Source organism: Schistocerca cancellata, chromosome 1 (assembly GCF_023864275.1).
Source record: "Schistocerca cancellata isolate TAMUIC-IGC-003103 chromosome 1, iqSchCanc2.1, whole genome shotgun sequence".
NCBI classification, from domain to species: Eukaryota; Metazoa; Arthropoda; class Insecta; order Orthoptera; family Acrididae; genus Schistocerca; species Schistocerca cancellata.
Window position 1 is genome coordinate 207,946,548 of NC_064626.1, and position 21,692 is coordinate 207,968,239.

General features: G+C 40.3%; 1 protein-coding gene across 1 annotated transcript in view; it reads left to right on the top strand.

The window, feature by feature from the left end:
- LOC126164502 (probable Rho GTPase-activating protein CG5521) overlaps positions 1-21,692 on the top strand; it is a 289,412-nt gene that overhangs the window by 207,949 nt on the left and 59,771 nt on the right. The window contains exons 30-32 of the mRNA XM_049920250.1: positions 15,161-15,374; positions 16,263-16,420; positions 19,346-19,518. Of these exons, the coding sequence (XP_049776207.1) occupies positions 15,161-15,374; positions 16,263-16,420; positions 19,346-19,518 (545 nt within the window). The remainder of the gene's footprint in view (positions 1-15,160; positions 15,375-16,262; positions 16,421-19,345; positions 19,519-21,692) is intronic.

Consider the following 21,692-nt stretch of genomic DNA (forward strand, 5'->3'; position numbering starts at 1 on the left):
TTTTTTAAAATGTTAATAAAAAAATTATCCAGGAATATGCTTTGTTAACAAAGCTTAAAACATTGTGCTTATTGTTTCTTGTTTATCTTGATGTTAAAATAAGATTTAACAAAAATGATGTAATGTCAAAATCATTTGAGGATTTTAAATTTGAGTTAATGGTTCTAATGAATTTTGTTTATTAGATGCATATAAAAATTCTTATGAATCTATTAAAAATTTGACTACGAAAAAAATACTTGTAAATTTAGTTTTATCTTGTAAGAAACGTTTTTTTAATTTATTTATATCTTCACGCAATTATTCTGGTGAATACTCAACTAAAGTTGAAATAATTTCGGTGGCAAACAATTCTTAAATTTTCTTCAGGGTTGCCACAAGTTCTGGAAATCAAGGAATTTCAAACATGTCAGGGAAATCGGGGAAATATGAAAAAAAAAAAAACCTGGAAAAATTTGTTTTTGTCTCAATAGATGGAATGGTTTGTTTACTGAAATGTCATGCATCGTCACTGCCTGGACGCAGCTATGTATGTGCACCGCTTCCCCGCTCCCTCATCCCTACTGCTTCTCCCCTTCCTACCACTCCCCTCAGCTTGAGTCAGTGTTGCCACCACTTCTTGCCGCTAGCCTAGCAGCTGCCAATGAGAGGCACAGAGTCGTGAGGAGTGATTTTGTTTGTATCTGATTCTGAGAGATGGTAGCTGCAGCTGCCGGAGGTGACATTCATGTTTGCATGAATTGTGTCTGCGTGATTATGTGAATGTGTGTGTGGTCTTGTAGTCTGGCAAAGGCTGTGGCCAAAAATTTAGTTGTGAGAGTGTGATTGTCTTTTCTGTGTGCCTTTCTGCAACTCACCGATCATGCGAGTTGCTACATATCCTCATTAGTACTGATCTCAGACCTTTTATGTAAGTTATCTGGTGCATGGGTTCATCACCACAGTCTCGTTTCGTCAAAATGTTTTCTGTGGCATGTGAAGAACTGGCCACATGCGTGGACTTCCATGATGGACCAAAACCACAGGCCATTATAGTGGGTATCTCCAAGGATTGGGCCTGCTGATCTGAAGCCCATCGTTACTCACTAATGTGCAAGCCCTGCCTGTCAGATCTAGTCTCGCCGATCTGCCCACAGGCCCAGGTCTGTTTGTGTGTGGCATAATGCAGTGGATTTTTGTGGCTTATCCAATGACCCAGGACTGCGGGCATTGGATATCAAGAATTGCAACTGTCTCACTGCAAGTACATTGTACAGTGTAGTGTTTTATAGACGTTTTATTTCTTCTGGTACATTTTGACACTTCGAAAGTAATTTATATATTGGAAAGTATGGATGATAAGAAGAAGAAAATTGTGGCAATCACTGGCAGTATATACACTATGTACTCATATATTTCTCAAAAGAAAAATCAAACAATGCGTGTAAAAAAAAAGACATAATAAACTGGGTAATAACCAACACTAAAGAACATAGTATTACCAAAATTTTATTGGTGGTCACCTATAGAGTTGGCTTACACAACTCTTCCCTGCCTTATACACTTCTTTCAAGAGGCGTACATTTCTCTAATGTTTCTGAAAACAGTGAAGGTATTTTAAATCTGCCTTGCAAGTTCAAGGAAATGCATGTTTTTGTCAACAAATGTGTTGTTATTTTATTTCAATAAAAAAAAACAGTGGTGTTAAAGAAACACACATACCATTGGGCTTGCTTTCTTCATCTAAAAGCATTTCATTATGAAAGATATTGGTGTTAGTACATAAGATTTTTGCTCACACAGGGGAGAAATACAGAGGTCCTTACTTTTTTTGTCAGCTTTTGTCTTTACTCAAAATTTTTCAGGGGAAAATACTGAAACTTGTCTGGAAATCAGGGAATTTCACTTGGGGAAACTTGTGGCAACCCTGTTCTTTCATTTGTTGATATAAATTCACTGAATTTAGAACATAATTCTTAAAAATTCTTCACAGTTTAGATGTCTATTTCTGATAATATCTATTTGATTTTGAGCATTTTTTAATTGTGTTCAAATAACATAATATTCACAATTAAAATTACATAATCTTAAAATAAGAAAAGTTGGTCTTACATTTTGATCACTTAATTGAGGAACAGAAAGTGGTAATAATGTATTTATTTTTTCATTTATTTGGTTTATTATTCCATCTTTGATCTTTCTTAAATTTTCCAAGTGAGTTATTTTTTGAAACTTCCTGACAGATTAAAACTGTGTGCGAGGCTAAGACTCGATCTTGGGACCTTTGCCTTTCATGGGCAAGTGCTCTACCATCTGAGCTATCCAAGCACAACTCACGACCCGTCCTCACGGCTTCAATTCTGCCACTACCTCGTCTCCTACTTTCCAAACTTCACATAAACTCTTCTGTGAACCATGGTAGAGCATTTGCCCGCAAAAGGCAAAGGTCCCGAGTTTGAGTCTCAGTCTGGTACACAGTTTTAATCTGTCAGGAAGTTTCATATCGGCATACACTCCGCTGCAGAGTGAAAATCTCATTCTGGAAACATCCCCCAGTCTGTGGCTAAGCCATGTCTCTGCAATATCATTTCTTACAGGAGTGAAGTTTGGAACATAGGAGACAAGGTACTGGCAGAATTGAAGCTGTGAGGACGGGTCTTGAGTCATGCATGGGTAGTTCAGATGGTAGAGCACATGCGCACGAAAGGCAAAGGTCCCGAGTTCAAGTCTCGGTCCAGCACACAGTTTTAATCTGTCAGGAAGTTTATCAGTGCACACTACTGCAGAGTGAAAATCTGTTTCTCAAGTTATTTTTTCTTTCATTTTATATTTGCCATGTTTTCTAATGGATGTTAAAACTTCTTCATAAACTCAATCATGAATATTTTCTGCTAAAGGCATTTCAGATTTCGTAACTAAAGAATACAAACCAGGTTCATTAATAAAATTTATATCTGAATGTTATGTTAACTTTTTGATACAATTAAGTTCTTTATACTTTTTATACATTTACTTTTAACATTATCATTGAAAGCTTTTCTAGAATCAAATGTTCCAAAGTAATTATTAAAACTTGTTTGTTACTTAAAATAAGTTTATTATTTTTTAAATCCACAAGCGACTCCATTTACATACAAAAAGATTTAATATATTTTTACTTTTTTATTTCGTTAATTTTTTTCCCATATAAATGGACCAAATGGATTGAGCAAGATGGTGCAGTGGTTAGCACACTAGACTCACATTCGGGAGGGCAACAGTTCAATTCTGTGTCCGGACATCCTAATTTAGGTTTTCCGTAATTTCCTTAAATTGCTTCAGGCAAATGTCAAGATCGTTCCTCTGAATGGGCACGGCCTACTTCCTTCCCCATCCTTCCCTAATCCGATGAGACTAACGTCGCTGTTTGGTCTCGTCCACCAAATCAAGGAATCCTTATAAATCAAAAGTGAAAATAAAATGATTTGTCTATTGTGCAATCAAGATAAAGAAATTCATAAAGAAATTAAAATAACAAGATGTAATTTGCCTTAAAATTAGGTAGTAAAGATTATAAAAGAAAGAAACAAAAGAACTTCTTCATAATTGGCATTTTAAAACATCCGTTTGTGAGAATTGTGGAAAGGAAGATAAAAATTCTTCTAAATATATTCATAACAGTGATCATTCAAAAGATGAAATATTAGGTTTAAAATATAGAAAATAAAGAAAGAGTGTCGAAAAGTCGAATGTTTTAGGGGAAAATTTGTTAGCAAATTTTATTTGAAGACTTCAAAAAAATACAGTATCATGAAAGAACATTAAAAATAAATAATATTTTTATTTTTTATGTGACCTTGTGTGCAACTGTTTAATTCATGTAAGAAATCATTTTTATCATCTTTTATTTAATTTGGATTTATCTTATAATGACCATATGGTAATGTATTAATTCCATTTTATAAGACATATTTATCATCATCACAACTTAAAATGATATTATTACATTCAGTTGTATATAATTCATGTTTAAATGGTCTAATGAAATTCATTGTTCTATATTGTTTTATTTTTGTTAATTAAACATTTTTTTATAATCATCGAAACAAATTTCATTTTTCATAACAGGTTCCAGAATGTTTCCATATATATATTTCAATCATTTATATGTCTGCTTGTGTCTGTATATGTGTGGATGGATATGTGTATGTGTGCGAGTGTATACCCGTCCTTTTTTCCCCCTAAGGTAAGTCTTTCCGCTCCCGGGACTGGAATGACTCCTTACCCTCTCCCTTAAAACCCACATCCTTTCGTCTTTCCCTCTCCTTCCCTCTTTCCTGATGAGGCAACAGTTTGTTGCGAAAGCTTGAATTTTGTGTGTATGTTTGTGTGTCTGTCGACCTGCCAGCACTTTCATTTGGTAAGTCACATCATCTTTGTTTTTAGGTATATTTTTCCTACGTGGAATGTTTCCTTCTATTAGATATATATATATATATATATATATATATATATATATATATATATATAGTTATAATAGAAGGAAACATTCCACGAAGGAAAAATATATCCAAAAACAAAGATGATGTGACTTACCAAATGAAAGTGCTGGCAGGTCGACAGGCACACAAACGAACACAAACATACACACAAAATTCAAGCTTTCGCAACAAACTGTTGCCTCATCAGGAAAGAGGGAAGGAGAGGGAAAGACGAAAGGATGTGGGTCTTAAGGGAGAGGGTAAGGAGTCATTCCAGTCCCGGGAGCGGAAAGACTTACCTTAGGGGGAAAAAAGGACGGGTATACACTCGCACACACACACATATCCATCCACACATATACAGACACAAGCAGTCTGCTTGTGTCTGTATATGTGTGGATGGATATGTGTGTGTGTGCGAGTGTATACCCGTCCTTTTTTCCCCCTAAGGTAAGTCTTTCCGCTCCCGGGACTGGAATGACTCCTTACCCTCTCCCTTAAGACCCACATCCTTTCGTCTTTCCCTCTCCTTCCCTCTTTCCTGATGAGGCAACAGTTTGTTGCGAAAGCTTGAATTTTGTGTGTATGTTTGTGTTCGTTTGTGTGCCTGTCGACCTGCCAGCACTTTCATTTGGTAAGTCACATCATCTTTGTTTTTGGATATATATATATATATATATATATATATATATATATATATATATATATAAAGATGATGAGACTTACCAAACCAAAGCGCTGGCAGGTCGATAGACACACAAACATACACACAAAATTCTAGCTTTCGCAACCAATGGTTGCCTCGTCAGGAAAGAGGGAAGGAGAAGGAAAGACAACTTCCCTCTTTCCTGACGAGGCAACCATTGGTTGCGAAAGCTAGAATTTTGTGTGTATGTTTGTGTTTGTTTGTGTGTCTATCGACCTGCCAGCGCTTTTGTTTGGTAAGTCTCATCATCTTTCTTTTTAAATATATTTTTCCCACGTGGAATGTTTCCCTCTATTATATATATATACCGTGAATTCATTGTCCCAAGAAGGGGAAACTTTATTGACACATTCCTGGGGTCAGATACATCACATGATCACACTGACAGAACCACAGGCACATAGACACAGGCAACAGAGCATGCACAATGTCGGCACTAGTACAGTGTATATCCACCTTTCGCAGCAATGCAGGCTGCTATTCTCCCATGGAGACGATTGTAGAGATGCTGGATGTAGTCCTGAGGAACGGCTTGCCATGCCATTTCCACCTGGCGCCTCAGTTGGACCAGCGTTCGTGCTGGACGTGCAGACCACATGAGACGACGCTTCATCCAGCCCCAAACATGCTCAATGGGGGACAGATCCGGAGATATTGCTGGCCAGGGTAGTTGACTTACACCTTCTAGAGCACGTTGGGTGGCACGGGATACATGCGGACGTGCATTGTCCTGTTGGAACAGCAAGTTCCCTTGCCGGTCTAGGAATGGTAGAACGATGGGTTCGATGACGGTTTGGATGTACCGTGCACTATTCAGTGTCCCCTCGACGATCACCAGTGGTGTACGGCCAGTGTAGGAGATCGCTCCCCACACCATGATGCCGGGTGTTGGCCCTGTGTGCCTCGGTCGTATGCAGTCCTGATTGTGGCGCTCACCTGCACGGCGCCAAACACGCATACGACCATCATTGGCACCAAGGCAGAAGCGACTCTCATCGCTGAAGACGACACGTCTCCATTCGTCCCTCCATTCACGCCTGTCGCGACACCACTGGAGGCGGGCTGCGCGATGTTGGGGCGTGAGCGGTAGACGGCCTAATGGTGTGCGGGACCATAGCCCAGCTTCATGGAGACGGTTGCGAATGGTCCTCGCCGATACCCCAGGAGCAACAGTGTCCCTAATTTGCTGGGAAGTGGCGGTGCGGTCCCCTACGGCACTGCGTAGGATCCTACGGTCTTGGCGTGCATCCGTGCGTCGCTGCGGTCCGGTCCCAAGTCGATGGGCACGTGCACCTTCCGCCGACCACTGGCGACAACATCGATGTACTGTGGAGACCTCACGCCCCACGTGTTGAGCAATTCGGCGGTACGTCCACCCGGCCTCCCACATGCCCACTATACGCCCTCGCTCAAAGTCTGTCAACTGCACATACGGTTCACGTCCACGCTGACGCGGCATGCTACCAGTGTTAAAGACTGCGATGGAGCTCCGTATGCCACGGCAAACTGGCTGACACTGACGGTGGCGGTGCACAAATGCTGCGCAGCTAGCGCCATTCGACGGCCAACACCGCGGTTCCTGGTGTGTCCGCTGTGGCGTGCGTGTGATCATTGCTTGTACAGCCCCCCGCAGTGTCCGGAGCAAGTATGGTGGGTCTGACACACCGGTGTCAATGTGTTCTTTTTTCCATTTCCAGGAGAGTGTGTGTGTGTGTGTGTGTGTGTGTGTGTGTGTGTGTGTGTGTGTGTATATATATATATATATATATATATATATATATATATATATATATATATATATAATAGAAGGAAACATTCCACGAAGGAAAAATATATCTAAAAACAAAGATGATGTGACTTACCAAATGAAAGTGCTGGCAGGTCGACAGACACACAAACATACACACAAAATTCAAGCTTTGGCAACAAACTGTTGCCTCATCAGGAAAGAGGGAAGGAGAGGGAAAGACGAAAGGATGTGGGTTTTAAGGGAGAGGGTAAGGAGTCATTCCAGTCCCGGGAGCGGAAAGACTTACCTTAGGGGGAAAAAAGGACGGGTATACACTCGCACACACACACATTTCCATCCACACATATACAGACACAAGCAGACATATTTAAAGACCATATATATATATATATATATATATATATATATATATATATATATATATATATATATATATAAGATGTGAGACTTACCAAACAAAAGCGCTGGCAGGTCGATAAACACACAAACATACACACAAAATTCTAGCTTTCGCAACCAACGGCTGCTTCGTCAGGAAAGAGGGAAGGAGAGGGAAAGACGAAAGGATGTGGGTTTTAAGGGAGAGGGTAAGGAGTCATTCCAATCCCGGGAGCGGAAAGACTTACCTTAGGGGGAAAAAGGACAGGTATACACTCGCGCACACACACACATATCCATCCGCATATACACAGACACAAGCAGACATTTGTAAAGGTAAAGAGTTTGGGCAGAGATGTCAGTCGGGGCGGAAGTACAGAGGCAAAGATGATGTTGAAAGACAGGTGAGGTATGAGCGGCGGCAAATTGAAATTAGAAATTAGCGGAGATTGAGGCCTGGTGGATAGCGAGAAGAGAGGATATGCTGAAGGGTAAGTTCCCATCTCCGGAGTTCTGACAGGTTGGTGTTAGTGGGAAGTATCCAGATAACCCGGACGGTGTAACACTGTGCCAAGAAGTGCTGGCCGTGCACCAAGGCATGTTTAGCCACAGGGTGATCCTCATTACCAACAAACACTGTCTGCCTGTGTCCATTCATGCGAATGGACAGTTTGTTGCTGGTCATTCCCACATAGAAGGCTTCACAGTGCAGGCAGGTCAGCTGGTAAATCACGTGGGTGCTTTCACACGTGGCTCTGCCTTTGATCGTTTACACCTTCTGGGTTACAGGACTGGAGTAGGTGGTGGTGGGAGGGTGCATGGGACAGGTTTTACACCGGGGGCAGTTACAAGGGTAGGAGCGGGACCCACCTCCTCTTCCTCAAAATCACCCTCTCCTAACCTTCCAGGAATTTCTGACTTCCAGCCTTGCCTCTCAATCCTGCTTAAAAAACCTTAATCCTACTCCCAACATCACCACTGCTGAAGCCCAGGCTATCCAGATCTGAAGGCTGACCAATCCATCATCATTCTTCCGGCGGACAAGGGTTCCACGACTGTGGTACTTGATCGTCGGGAGTACGTGGCTGAGGGACTGTGTCAGCTTTCAGACAACACTACTTACAAAGTTTGCCATGGTAATCCCATTCCTGATGTCCAGGCGGAGCTTCAAGGAATCCTCAGAACCTTAGGCCCCCTACAAAACCTTTCACCTGACTCCATCAACCTCCTGACCCCACCAACACCCCGCACCCCTACCTTCTACCTTCTTCCTAAAATTCACAAACCCAATCATCCCGGCTGTCCCATTGTAGCTGGTTACCAAGCCCCCACAGAACGCATCTCTGCCCACGTAGATCAACACCTTCAACCCATTACATGCAGTCTCCCATCCTTCATCAAAGACACCAACCACTTTCTCGAACGCCTGGAATCCCTACCCAGTCTGTTGCCCCCGGAAACCATCCTTGTAACCATTGATGCCACTTCCTTATACACAAATTTTCCGCATGTCCAGGGCCTTGCTGCGATGGAGCACTTCCTTTCACGCCGATCACCTGCCACCCTACCTAAAACCTCTTTCCTCATTACCTTAGCCAGCTTCATCCTGACCCACAACTTCTTCACTTTCGAAGGCCAGACATACCAACAATTAAAGGGAACAGCCATGGGTACCAGGATGACCCCAACCTATTCATGGGTCGCTTAGAGGAAGCCTTCTTGGTTACCCAGGCCTGCCAACTCAAAGTTTGGTACAGATTTATTGATGACATTTTCATGATCTGAACTCACAGTGAAGAAGGACTCCAGAATTTCCTCTCCAGCCTCAACTCCTTTGGTTCCATCAGATACACCTGGTTCTACTCTAAATCCCACGCCACTTTCCTTGACGTTGACCTCCACCTGTCCAATGGCCAGCTTCACACGTCCATCCACATCAAACCCACCAACAAGCAACAGTACCTCCATTATGACAGCTGCCACCCATTCCACATCAAACGGTCCCTTCCCTACAGCCTAGGTCTTCGTGGCAAACGAATCTGCTCCAGTCCGGAATCCTTGAACCATTACACCAACAACCTGAAAACAGCTTTCGCATCCCGTAACTACGCTCCCGACCTGGTACAGAAGCAAATAACCAGAGCCACTTCCTCATCTCCTCAAACCCAGAACCTCCCACAGAAGAACCCCAAAAGTGCCCCACTTGTGACAGGATACTTTCCGGGACTGGATCAGATTCTGAATGTGGCTCTCCAGCAGGGATACGACTTCCTCAAATCCTGCCCTGAAATGAGATCCATCCGACATGAAATCCTCCCCACTCCACCTGAGTGTCTTTCCGCCGTCCACCTAACCTTCGTAACCTCTTGGTTCATCCCTATGAAATCCCCAAACCACCTTGCCTACCCTCTGGCTCTTACCCTTGTAACCGCCCCCGGTGTAAAACCTGTCCCATGCACCCTCCCACCACCACCTACTCCAGTCCTGTAACCCGGAAGATGTACACGATCAAAGGCAGAGCCATGTGTGAAAGCACCCACGTGATTTACCAGCTGACCTCCCTGCACTGTGAAGCCTTATATGTGGGAATGACCAGCAACAAACTGTCCATTCGCATGAATGGACACAGGCAGACAGTGTTTGTTGGTAATGAGCATCACCCTGTGGCTAAACATGCCTTGGTGCACGGCCAGCACTTCTTGGCACAGTGTTACACCGTCCAGGTTATCTGGATACTTCCCACTAACACCAACCTGTCAGAACTCCGGAGATGGGAACTTGCCCTGCAGCATATCCTCTCTTCTCGCTATCTGCCAGGCCTCAATCTCCGCTAATTTCTAATTTCAATTTGCCGCCGCTCATACCTCACCTGTCTTTCAACAACATCTTTGCCTCTGTACTTCCGCCTCGACTGACATCCCTGCCCAAACTCTTTGCCTTTACAAATGTCTGCTTGTGCCTGTATATGTGTGGATGGATATGTGTGTGTGTGTGTGCGCGCGAGTGTATACCTTTCCTTTCCCGGGATTGGAATGACTCCTTACCCTCTCCCTTAAAACCCAAATCCTTTCGTCTTTCCCTCTCCTTCCCTCTTTCCTGATGAGGCAACCGTTGGTTGCGAAAGCTAGAATTTTGTGTGTATGTTTGTGTTTGTTTGTGTGTCTATAGACCTGCCAGCGCTTTTGCTTGGTAAGTCTCATCAATATATATATATATATATATATATATATATATATATATATATATATATATATATATATAATAGAGGGAAACATTCCACGTAGGAAAAATATATCTAAAAAGAAAGATGATGAGACTTACCAAACAACCGTTGGTTGCGGAAGTTAGAATTTTGTGTGTATGTTTGTGTGTCTATCGACCTGCCAGCGCTTTTGTTTGGTAAGTCTCATCATCTTTCTTTTTATATATATATATATATATATATATATATATATATATATATATATATATATACACACACACATTGGCATTGGCAAATGAGATTTTTGGGTTATTATTTATAAAGAACAAAATTTATTAGATTTGAAAATTTTTGAATGAGAAAATAAGAGTTTCTTTTTCTTCAATATTGGCAAATGAGATTTTTCTGGTTGAGAAAAACAGCTAAATTAAAAATGTAGGTTTGCAACCTATAATTTTTACTTGAAAATGCTCTTTGGTCCCGAACTATGATGAATATACTACTTATGTTCTTTCCGTGAGAGATGTTCATCCACAATAATATTCAGAGATTCATATTTATGTAGCTAAGTGCCAATGGAAGTGTAAATGGAATAACATTTGTAGTTAGATTACAGCAAAGTAGTCATTGCATTCCACTGTTGTTCCTGTATTTAAAGTACCTTATTTGCAGGAAATGATTTTACTGCTGAAGGCAGCAATTTGCTTATCATTGTCCTAGAAGGTAAAGGATGTGTCATCCACATAACTTACAGCTTTCAGTTTTTGGATTCCATTGAATCATTACCATACACTAGGAACAGAAAATATTGTAATATACTTCCTTTAGGCAAACCGCTTTAAAGTACCCTGTAGGTTAATTTAGTTGTTAGAAGCTATTCATTCTTTTTGTAAGTTACTTTAAGGCATGGTTTCCTGTCTTTGCAAATAGAAGCTGAGCAGTTGTAAGGCTGCTCCTCTCAGCCCACATTTTTCTAATTTAGTTAAATTATATGACTTTAAATGTGAAAATTTTAGTAAAATTATGACGTTAAATGCGAAAATGTTTCTAACAGTAAACTGGTTCTTGCATTCGAAAATGATATGTTTCACAGTATCAAATGCTTTACTCATATCAAGGAAAGTGCCTGTTGCTTTTCTCCTTTATACAGCTTGTTTAAGATTTACGTAAATTAAAGGTAAGACAAACACCTATAGAGGATTGGGTGGCACACAGAAACATGTAATAGAAAATAGTTAACACTACCTTTCGAACACTTGCCCTTTTTCATGTAAGGTGGGCATTTCCCATATTTTACCTATTTTTCTGTCCATAAATTTCCATTAGTGTTTAAAATTTCACGTTTAAAAGTTGCTGCTGCTCATTAAAACTGGGTGGCCAGTCGTACATTTCATTTGTACCAGTTGTACTGATCTTTCGGGTCATTTATTATTTCATCATTGTCTTTTAACCTTATTCTGGTCTGTTCATGATACTGCTGTCTCTCACACTCTTGACACATTATTCTCCAGGCTGTTTTACTAACACAGCTGGACTTGACAGTTGTATTTCTGAGCTTTAAGATTAGTCAAGGAATCTCTGTACATGTTTCTGAGAAGCTTGTGTTCTGTTAAAAAATATTTTAATTAAGTCTCTATTGTTATAAAGAATATGTGACAATCTTTCATGTTATCTCTCATTTCAATGATTTCAGGAGGGAAATACTCAGTTTCATGATTTATAGCTTTAGTTAGTTCTTTTAATGAAGGGGTGCATAGAAATTGTCCCGTTTATCAGTTAGATAAGCTGTGTTGTATATTGAGTCCCATTTCATTCCCTAATCCCTTCTGAACTTTACCATAATTAATTTTTTTTATGTTTAAACGTATCACTTTTTTGTTAAGTACATTTTCTACATCAGTTCTCATAGTAAGGACCTCGTGGTGAGATATGCAGTTTTTTGAGGTGGTTATTTTTACTTTCCCCTTTGTTATCTTTTGTCAGAACATGGTCAGTGCATTTCTGATAGTAGCTCTCTTAGGTGCTGAATTTATGTGGTTGTAGTTATAAAACAGTAGTAAGTTGACACAAAGAAAACAACTGATGCTATAACAACGAAATTAATCAGATTTTGACAATATAATGTGATTGGATAGACAAAAAAACTACATGCCAAGTGGCAGCAGGACAACACACACATAAAAAAGGTTTTACCTATGCAAGCTTTTGGAGCCAGTAGCTCATCCTTCCGGCAGAAGGGTTGAAGGGAAAGGAAGAGGGGTGAAGGGAAAGGAACTGGAGAGGTTTAGGTTACCTATGCAAGCTTTTGGAGCCAGTAGCTCATCCTTCCGGCAGAAGGGTTGAAGGGAAAGGAAGAGGGGTGAAGGGAAAGGAACTGGAGAGGTTTAGGAAAAGTGGTAGGGTATGGAAAAGTCACCCAGAACCCCAGGTCAGTGGAGACTTACCAGACAGGATGAGTGTTTCCTTCTCATCCCATCTGGTAAGTGTCCCATGACCAAGCTGATTTGAAATCCTTACATTCTTCCTTGCACAGACTGTACCTTTTAGATCTACTTATTTTGGGGTTTAAGAATAATCGTTTTGTGGATTCCCTTGAGTAGTGGGACTCCATTGCAGAAAACTTTCCTATATGTTTTATAACTATCTGCATATCATCTGGTTTAGTTTTATTATGTACAAATCTTTTGCCTCTCTTGTCGCTTCCTATGAAAAGTCCACTTTCATCTTTCCATTTCCATCCAGTATCAGTTACATCAGCTGAAATACATAAAGTTTTAATTAAGATTTCTTACATATGCTGACTTTGTCATTGTCTTTATTTAAGTAGTAAATCTTAGAATCCTTATCTTACTTCAGTGGTGGCTCAGTATTTCATCTTTCTGCTGGAGTTAAACTCACTGTGTAACCAAGAATAAAATATTTCTGTCTTGTATAATCACAGTCCCAGAAGCTTCTAGAAAAGGAGTACCTCATTTCATCTGAGAAATGTTTGTTGTAGTTGTATCTAAATTTTTTGTAGTTAACTAGCTTTGGTTAAAGATTCAGTTTTATACTTTTTAATTCTATTCTTCTTCCATCCATTTTGATTGTTTACCACTGTTATTCTGTTTTACAGTACCTTTTTCTTTAATTGTGAGGTCTCTACTCTCTCTATCACCAGAACGTGGTTCATAGTCAGGATCCTTGACAGAACAATCAGAGTCAAGACCATTGTCTTCAGCACTATGCTTGACCATTGCACTACGAAGTGCAGGAAAAATCATTTAAGTACACCTAAATGATTTTTGCTGTATAAAATATTCAGCTATGCACATAACAGATTTCTGCGACATCTGTTTAACTTCTGTTAGTGAGAACTGCATTTAACTGGTTTCTCCAGATGAAAGATATTCATTTTTTAATACAGAATTCATACATAAGCCAAAAATGACAAAATCTGCACTCTTATAATAATTTTAAAAAAAATTATTTGTAATTGGGGAAAATAGTACAATGTCGGTTGAAAATAAGTAGTGTGAGGAAAATATCCATTTCACTAAAAAGTTTATTTCCTTCCTTCGGCATTGTTAAACATGTCATTTTTTGAGGCTTTCTGGTGTTATTAATTTGAAACAACATTCAAAACACTTCTTAGGCTAATAAAATTTATATACAAGAAATGTATTCACAATTGTGAATATGATGAGACTCCAGCTATACAATGACAATGAAAATTTTTGTTGGACCTGGATTTGAACTCAGATTTCCTACTCTACACGAACCGTCACCTTAACCACCTCGGCCATCTAAGCTGGTCTCCAGGACTGATGCAACACCCTTTTCTCTCACAATTGCTGTTATTCCCACACAGGAAGAGACATGTAATTATTGTCACAGCCGTGTCTCGGCATGGAACACTATATTGCAGTGCCTGTGTTTTTCCTTTGCAGCATTGTTTGTACTCTGCAATGTCCTTCATACATCATACATATTTCCATCAGGATCGGAATTCTGTTCCAATCCATATCTAGTTCAAAAAGCACTGTAGTTTGCCATATTAATATAACAGTATAAATTTAAAGAACAGTAAAGAATTTTAAAAAATTGTTGTATGAAATATACTTGCACATCGACACTTTAACATTAGGACGTCTGTGCTCCTCGCACTAACACCATCCAACTGAAAGTGAATGATAACCTTCTGTACAGTTGGTTGGTATTTTTTGGTGTTTCATATGACTTTTGTGGTTTCTCCTGTTACTTGATTGGCGTTAGCTGATTTTTGTTTTGTCTAGAAATGCTAGTCTCGAAACCCTGTATCAGAAAAAATATTTTCAGATTTTATTATTTTCTGGAATATAAAAAAGCATACAACTTTGACAACCACTTAGGACAAGAGCATCTTTTATTTGAAAGTGTGTTGTTCATATTGGTTCAGACTAGCTCTCTTAAACTATTAGTTAATATGGTTGTGAATTTTCAACATTTCTTAGATGTAGTAAGTAACCAGTGAGATATCTAAGTGGCAGATAACTAGATTTGCCCTGTTATTTTAGCTGCATGGCATCCTATAACCATGTAGGTAAAATATTTTATTGATTAATTGGTAAAATATTTTATTGATTAATTCATACTGTTCACTTTAAAATCTACACTGTCCAACAAAAATTCTGTTACTTACAATCATTAATATTGTTGTTTTTCAGTTGTTTGTGTTAAGTAGCCGTTTGCTAGTCTCGCTGGTCGAGCTTCCTACTCTAGATGTCCCTGGTGGGGGAGTGACGGCTGGCCTCCGTACTGCTCTCTCCCAGGTGCGCGTCATTTTACGCGATCTTGCTGGTAAGGCCAGCTGGGATGCGTCAATCTTGTACTGCTCTCCAGATTATGAGAGGACTGCAGATTTTAGTATAGTGGAGCAAGGTAAGAGAAGTAGATAATTTTCGTATAGTTGTAAACTGGTAATGTTGTTTGTGTGCGTGTTCTTCAGCTTATTTTTATTTCTTTTGAGAGGAAAGTCATGGTAATTTTTCAGTCTGCATCCTAAATATTATTTTCAATGTCTGTTTATGTGTGATAGTTGAATATGTTTCAGACTATAAAAAGTTTGCATTTATGTGATTGGAAGTTTCTAATATACACGTAATTTTGTTGAACAGTTTTAACTGTTTTTATTCATTATATACTCACATAACTGCTGCTGATCTTGTCTTTGAGCCCCTATTCGAAAGCCATCCATTTGACATAAGAAAATTAAAGGCTAACTAATTTATGGTTGGTTTTCATGATTGATGATGTATCTTGATGCAGCATATCGTTTCCTTAAAAAAAATCAGTAAGGATTAATATATTTCTTAAATTAAATGAAGTTCCAGTTTTATTATTTGTTTCTCTTATTACATGAAAATTTTTTTATGTGTGTGTCTAGTTTCAGAATTTGTGTGAGAAGAATACTATAGTCAACTGAAGGAAACTTGTGTATCATTATAGAGATTTAGCCGTATCATACCAGTCAGATTCGTCTAAGTTTTTTAAATTTGCATTTTGTTTCTTTTTTATTATCACGTCGTCTTGCATAATTAACTCTAATACCTGTTGATCACTGAAGATTTAACACAGTATATAAGTTAGAGTGTGATCTGGAATTATAATTGTGGAGATAAAATGTTACTATGGAAAATTATCTGCAGAACATGTACTCCTTGATGGTATGCGATGAGGTTCAGTGTGAAGTAATCTTTCATCTAGGATTATAAACCTGAAATATTACATTAGCAGCAATTTCTGTAAACTGTGTTTGTGTTCATGCAGGTACCGAATCCAGTGCACAGTGGGGAAATTCAGTTCATCCTGAAATGTTGTCTAGTCTTGTTATAAGTTCTCCACCACAGCACACTTTACGCCACCGTCCACCTCATCAGTTACCTACTTGGGAAGATGGTGCTGATGATATGGATAATTTGGATGACGTAAGTGACAGAATGTAGTATTGAAGTTGAAAAGCCGAAGTTCAAAGTGTGTCAAGCTTAATTGTAGCAAAGGTCAAGAAAAACTGCAGAGGACTTCAAAACTGTGGTGAAATTATTCCTGATTACAGCTGACTTTTTTATAGACTGCTGCAAATTAATTTTGTATCACTGTTCATCATTTAAAAAATACAGAAAAAAAGTTGACACACACCTTAAAGATTTCTTTTTGGTTTTTGGAAAGAAATGTAAACCTTTCAGTGTCATTATTAAAATGTTTGGGCAACGGGATTACGTTATTAATTCTGATAAAATTATTTCTTATAGTGACAATATTTACTGCGATAATGTCAGCCAATTCTTTCATGAAAATTTTTCAAATTTTCATGTTATTTCATCATTTGACAGAGCAGTGTGTTAGGAGAACAGTGACAATGTGGCAGCCTTTTTGTCACAGTCCCTCTCAGCACCAGAAACAAACAACATTAGCTGTTCATTCTCCTCCAGCATATTAACCTTACTGTCAGATCAATCTTTCCAGTACATATGATAATCCTACTACTGCTTACATTTTTCTTCAACCAATCTCCTGTGCATAATGGATACTCATTTTAGAGCCTTACCTTAAACACCTCAACAATTCACTAAGAGTCATAGTTCACTTTGTCAGAAAGTCATCATGGAAGATGAGAGAGAAAGTCAATAAATTGTAATATGCCTGGAAACTGGTCATCTTTCTAGAAGGCCTGAGGGATTATGATGGTCAGAACTAGGTTCTAATCCATTGGCATAAAACTCTCCATTTGCATACCACATTAACTGCACACGTTTCAGCATTAAATTCCTATGTGTGGTGGACCTAAGACTATGAAGTTTGTTTCTAGTTCTATAAAAAAAATGCAGATGAAGGAATTTTCAATTGAAACAGTCACAAAAATCAGAAACCACTAATTGTGACTCCCCCATCCTCAAAACCTGAGGACTCTGGTGTGATTTGAGTATGGCACTGCAAATAATTACTGTGCTTTCAACTCTTTCTCCATCCACCCGACATCTTCCCTGTTCATCGTAAAACTGTACTACCTCTCCATAGAACTCGATCTTTCCACTTGGAGTATAGCAAAATTGTGGGACAAATCTGATTTCACTTTACATACATATGATTTTCTCTTTAGCATTTTCAATATAAGTTTGTAAGTTCATTTTGTTTGTTGTACAGTCTTCTTGTGCCAATATTGTGAAAAGGAAAGTTGCTACTCACCATACAGCAGAGATGCTGAGTCGCAAATAGGCACAACAAAAACACTGTCTCACAAATAAGCTTTTGGCCAGTAAGTCCTTTGTCAAAAATAGACCATAAAAACATGCACGTGTGCACACACACACACACACACACACACACACACACACACACAAACACAAACACAAACACAAATGCAACTCACATACACATATGGCTGCAGTCTCTGGTATCTGAATCCACACTTCGAGCAGCAACACCAGTGCATGATGGGAGTGGCAACTGAGTGGGGCTAAGGAGGAGGCTGGGACAGGGAGAGGGAGGGTTAGTGAGGTAGAGGTGGCAGACAGTGAAGTGTTGCTGGGGAGCACGCAGGGACGAGAGGGAGAAAAGGTAGGGCAGCTTTGTGCATTCCGGAGGTTAGACAGAACACCCAGGACTGGAGCAACTGAATGACATTCTCCATCAGGATTTCAACTACCTCTTGTCATGCCCTGAAATGAGAAATGTCCTGCCCACTTTCCTTTCTAACCTTCCCACAGTGGTATTCTGCTGTCCACTGAAGCTACACAATATACTAATCCATCCCTACACAACCCCTGCACGCAACCCCGTACCTCATGGCTCATATCCCTGTAATAGATCTAGATGCAAGACCTATCCCATATATCTTCCCACCACCACCACCACCACCACCACCACCACCACCTACTCCAGTCTGGTCACAAACATCACCTATCCATCAAAAGCAGGGCTACCTGTGAAACGGGTCATGTGATCTACAAGCTAAGCTGCAACCACTGTGTTGCATTCTGTGTGGGCATGACAACCAACAAGCTGTCTGTTCACATGAATGACTAGCAACAAACTGTGTCAAAGAAACAAGTGGACCACCCTGTTGCTCAGCGCGCTGCCAAACATGACATCCTTCATTTCAATGACTGCTTCACAGCCTGTGCCATATGGATCCTTCCCACCAACAACTACTTTTCTGAATTGCGTAGGTGGGAACTTTCTCTGCAATCTATCCTATGTTCCCATAATCCTACTGGCCTCAACCTTCATTAGTCATTGTCCTCATCCATCCAGCCCCTTCCCTGTTCCCATTCCAGCACTGCACAACCCTCATTCCACCATCGCACCCAATCTTTAGACTTCTCACCTTTTCCAATACCCCCCCCCCCTCCCCTGCCCACTGTCTAACCTCCCAGCTACACATAACTGCCCTACCCTCTCTCCACCTTGTCCATGCATACCCCCCAGCAGCAAACTTCAGTGTCTGCGATCTCTACCTTACTATCCCTCCCCCTCCCTGCCCCAGCCTCCTCCTTATTCTGCTCGCAGTGTGGCTTCAGATTCCAGAGACTGCAGTCATATGTGTGTGTGAGTTGCATTTGTGTGTGTTGTCTATTTTTGGCGAAGTCCTTATTGGCCGAAAACTTATTTGTGACAGTCTTTTTGTTGTACCTACCTATGACTCAGCATCTCCGCTGTATGGTGAGTAGAAACTTTCCTTTTCATATTATTGTGACATTCTGTCCTGGATTTTCCATTGCTTGAGTCTACCCTTCTTGTGCTTAATAGCAACAATTATGAGAAGCAATTGTGAGTGATAGACTAACAAAGTACATTCTTATGGTATGAATGAGAATTTGATCAAGTAAAGCTTTTGATGTTTTTCATTGCAGCTTCTACAATATCTTGGGCACACTAGTCCAGAATGTCTCGAGAGCCTCGATACCCCACGGAACATTCCAGCATCACCACCACCACAGTTCACTAGAGAACTGGAAGAAGAGAGCATGACCAGTGTCTTAGGCCAAAGAAATATTGAGAGGGATTTTTTGCAGAGACCTCTCATGTGAGTTGTGACTGTGCTCATTAAGCACAATACTGCAATAAATTACATTAAAGGGACTGAAATGCATCAGCTAAGTGCTTTTCCACATTTGTTTGTCAACGTAATTCTTGTCAGTAAATGTAAATTGCTGTGTGTATTTAATTCACTCCAAGCACAAAATGCAAAATTAACTTCACTGGTTTTGTTAGTTTCACTAACAAACTTGTTAACATAATTGAGCTCAATAGAATCCAGTGATTGCAAGCTAATAAAATTTGGAATGTGGCACAACTAACTGACTGTGAAATGAATACAATTCAAATTGATAGTCCTCATTTTAAATGTCACACAGTGCATTGACAATCTGCTGTATGCTAAGAACAACACACACCCGTGTCCTAAGGAGGATTCGAACCGCCGGTGGGTAGTTGATAACATGGCGTTTCAAACGGCATGACCAAACCGCGTGGTAAGGTAGAGTTAACCTCTCCATTTCTCGAAGAGTACGCTGGGTGCTACAATATGGAATCTTACAGAAACTTGTTGACGCACTGTAATGGTCAGTGCTATACAGGTTAACATGAAACAATTCCTGAATATGATGCAGTGGAGATGCATTCAGAAATTAGTCCTGTAATGGTGTTTGTGGCTAGTAGCATATTTCTATACCATTAATGTCACTGGAATTAATATCAGTGATGCCTTGGTACTGCAAGCCGTTATACTCCACTAGACAACAAGATATATTATTGTTCAACAATAAATTTCCTCTTTTCTCACTGAACAGGTATGCTCATAGGAGTGAGATTTTTCTGTTGTTGATAATAAAGACGTAGAATAATCATAAAGTCAAGAATCCTCACATCATGTATGGGTTCACAACCTCAATGTATTGTCTAAATGATGGAACCATTTTAACCACAATAGGTTGATAGTTTTTACCTTTAATGCACTGTGCTTGAAAATTAAATTACTCTCCAGTTTCAGCCTGAGGCCATTTTCACATGTCTGTAATATAATACCAAATGTAAATTAAACAGGGAAGACACATTAGTGCTTGTGCATTAAAATTTTTTGTTAAATTTCTTCTATGATGTTGGTGATTTGTGTTTTACATTAGAGAGAGAGAGAGAGAGAGAGAGAGAGAGAGAGAGAGAGACCACACACACCTGTTTCATGTTATGTCTGGACAGGCACTTGTTCTCACGTCTACATACATTGTATGATCGAAAGTATCCGGACACCCCCAAAAAATATGTTTTTCATATTAGGTGCATTGCGCTGCCACCTACTGCCATCAGCGACCTCAGTAGTCATTAGACATCGTGAGATAGCAGAGTAGGGCCCTCCTCAGAACTCATGGACTTCGAACGTGTCATTTGTGTCATACGTCTGTATGTGAGATTTCCACACTCCTAAACATCCCTAGGTCCACTGTTTCCGATGTGACGGTGAAGTGGAAATGTGAGGGGACTGTACAGCACAAAAGCGTACAGGTCAACCTCATCTGTTGACTGACAGAGACTGCCGACAATTGAAGAGGGTCGTTGTAGCAACCAAAACCAACCGCGGGAATGCCTTGGGCTGCGGTTCGGAGCTGCCAGGCAGGGAAGCCGCCAGCGGTGGAGCACGCACTACCGGGTAAACACAAGGATGAGTCAGATGACAGACCAACGACAACCAACAACAACCGACAATGACGAAGACATCAAGGAAGAGAGAAACAACGGAGGCTTGTAGAAACCACAACACTAAACACCAACAGTAAATCCACTTGGAACCAGAGCCAGGCAAAAGTCAACAACGAGCAACGACCAGAACGCAGTACCGCCGAGATATAGACGCAATCCAGGGCGAGTACCAGACTGACTGGACTAGGGCAGAGCGGGTCCCTATATACGAAACCGGAGGGAGCAGCTATTGGCCGCTGTCTGCATGTGGCGTACGGTGGCGCCCTCGCTGCGCGAGAGCCGCTGCACGGAATAGCCGCTGCGGAGCCCTCTATGGGCTGGCAACGTCCATTTGTTCTGGCGCATGTTTGACTTCCGCGGCGGGAGGTACTAGATCCGTAACATGTAAATAGGCAGACATCTATCCAGACTGTCACTCAGGAATTCCAAACTGCATCAGGATCCCCTGCAAGTACTATGACAGTTAGACGGGAGATGAGAAAACTTGGCTTTCATGGTCGAGCA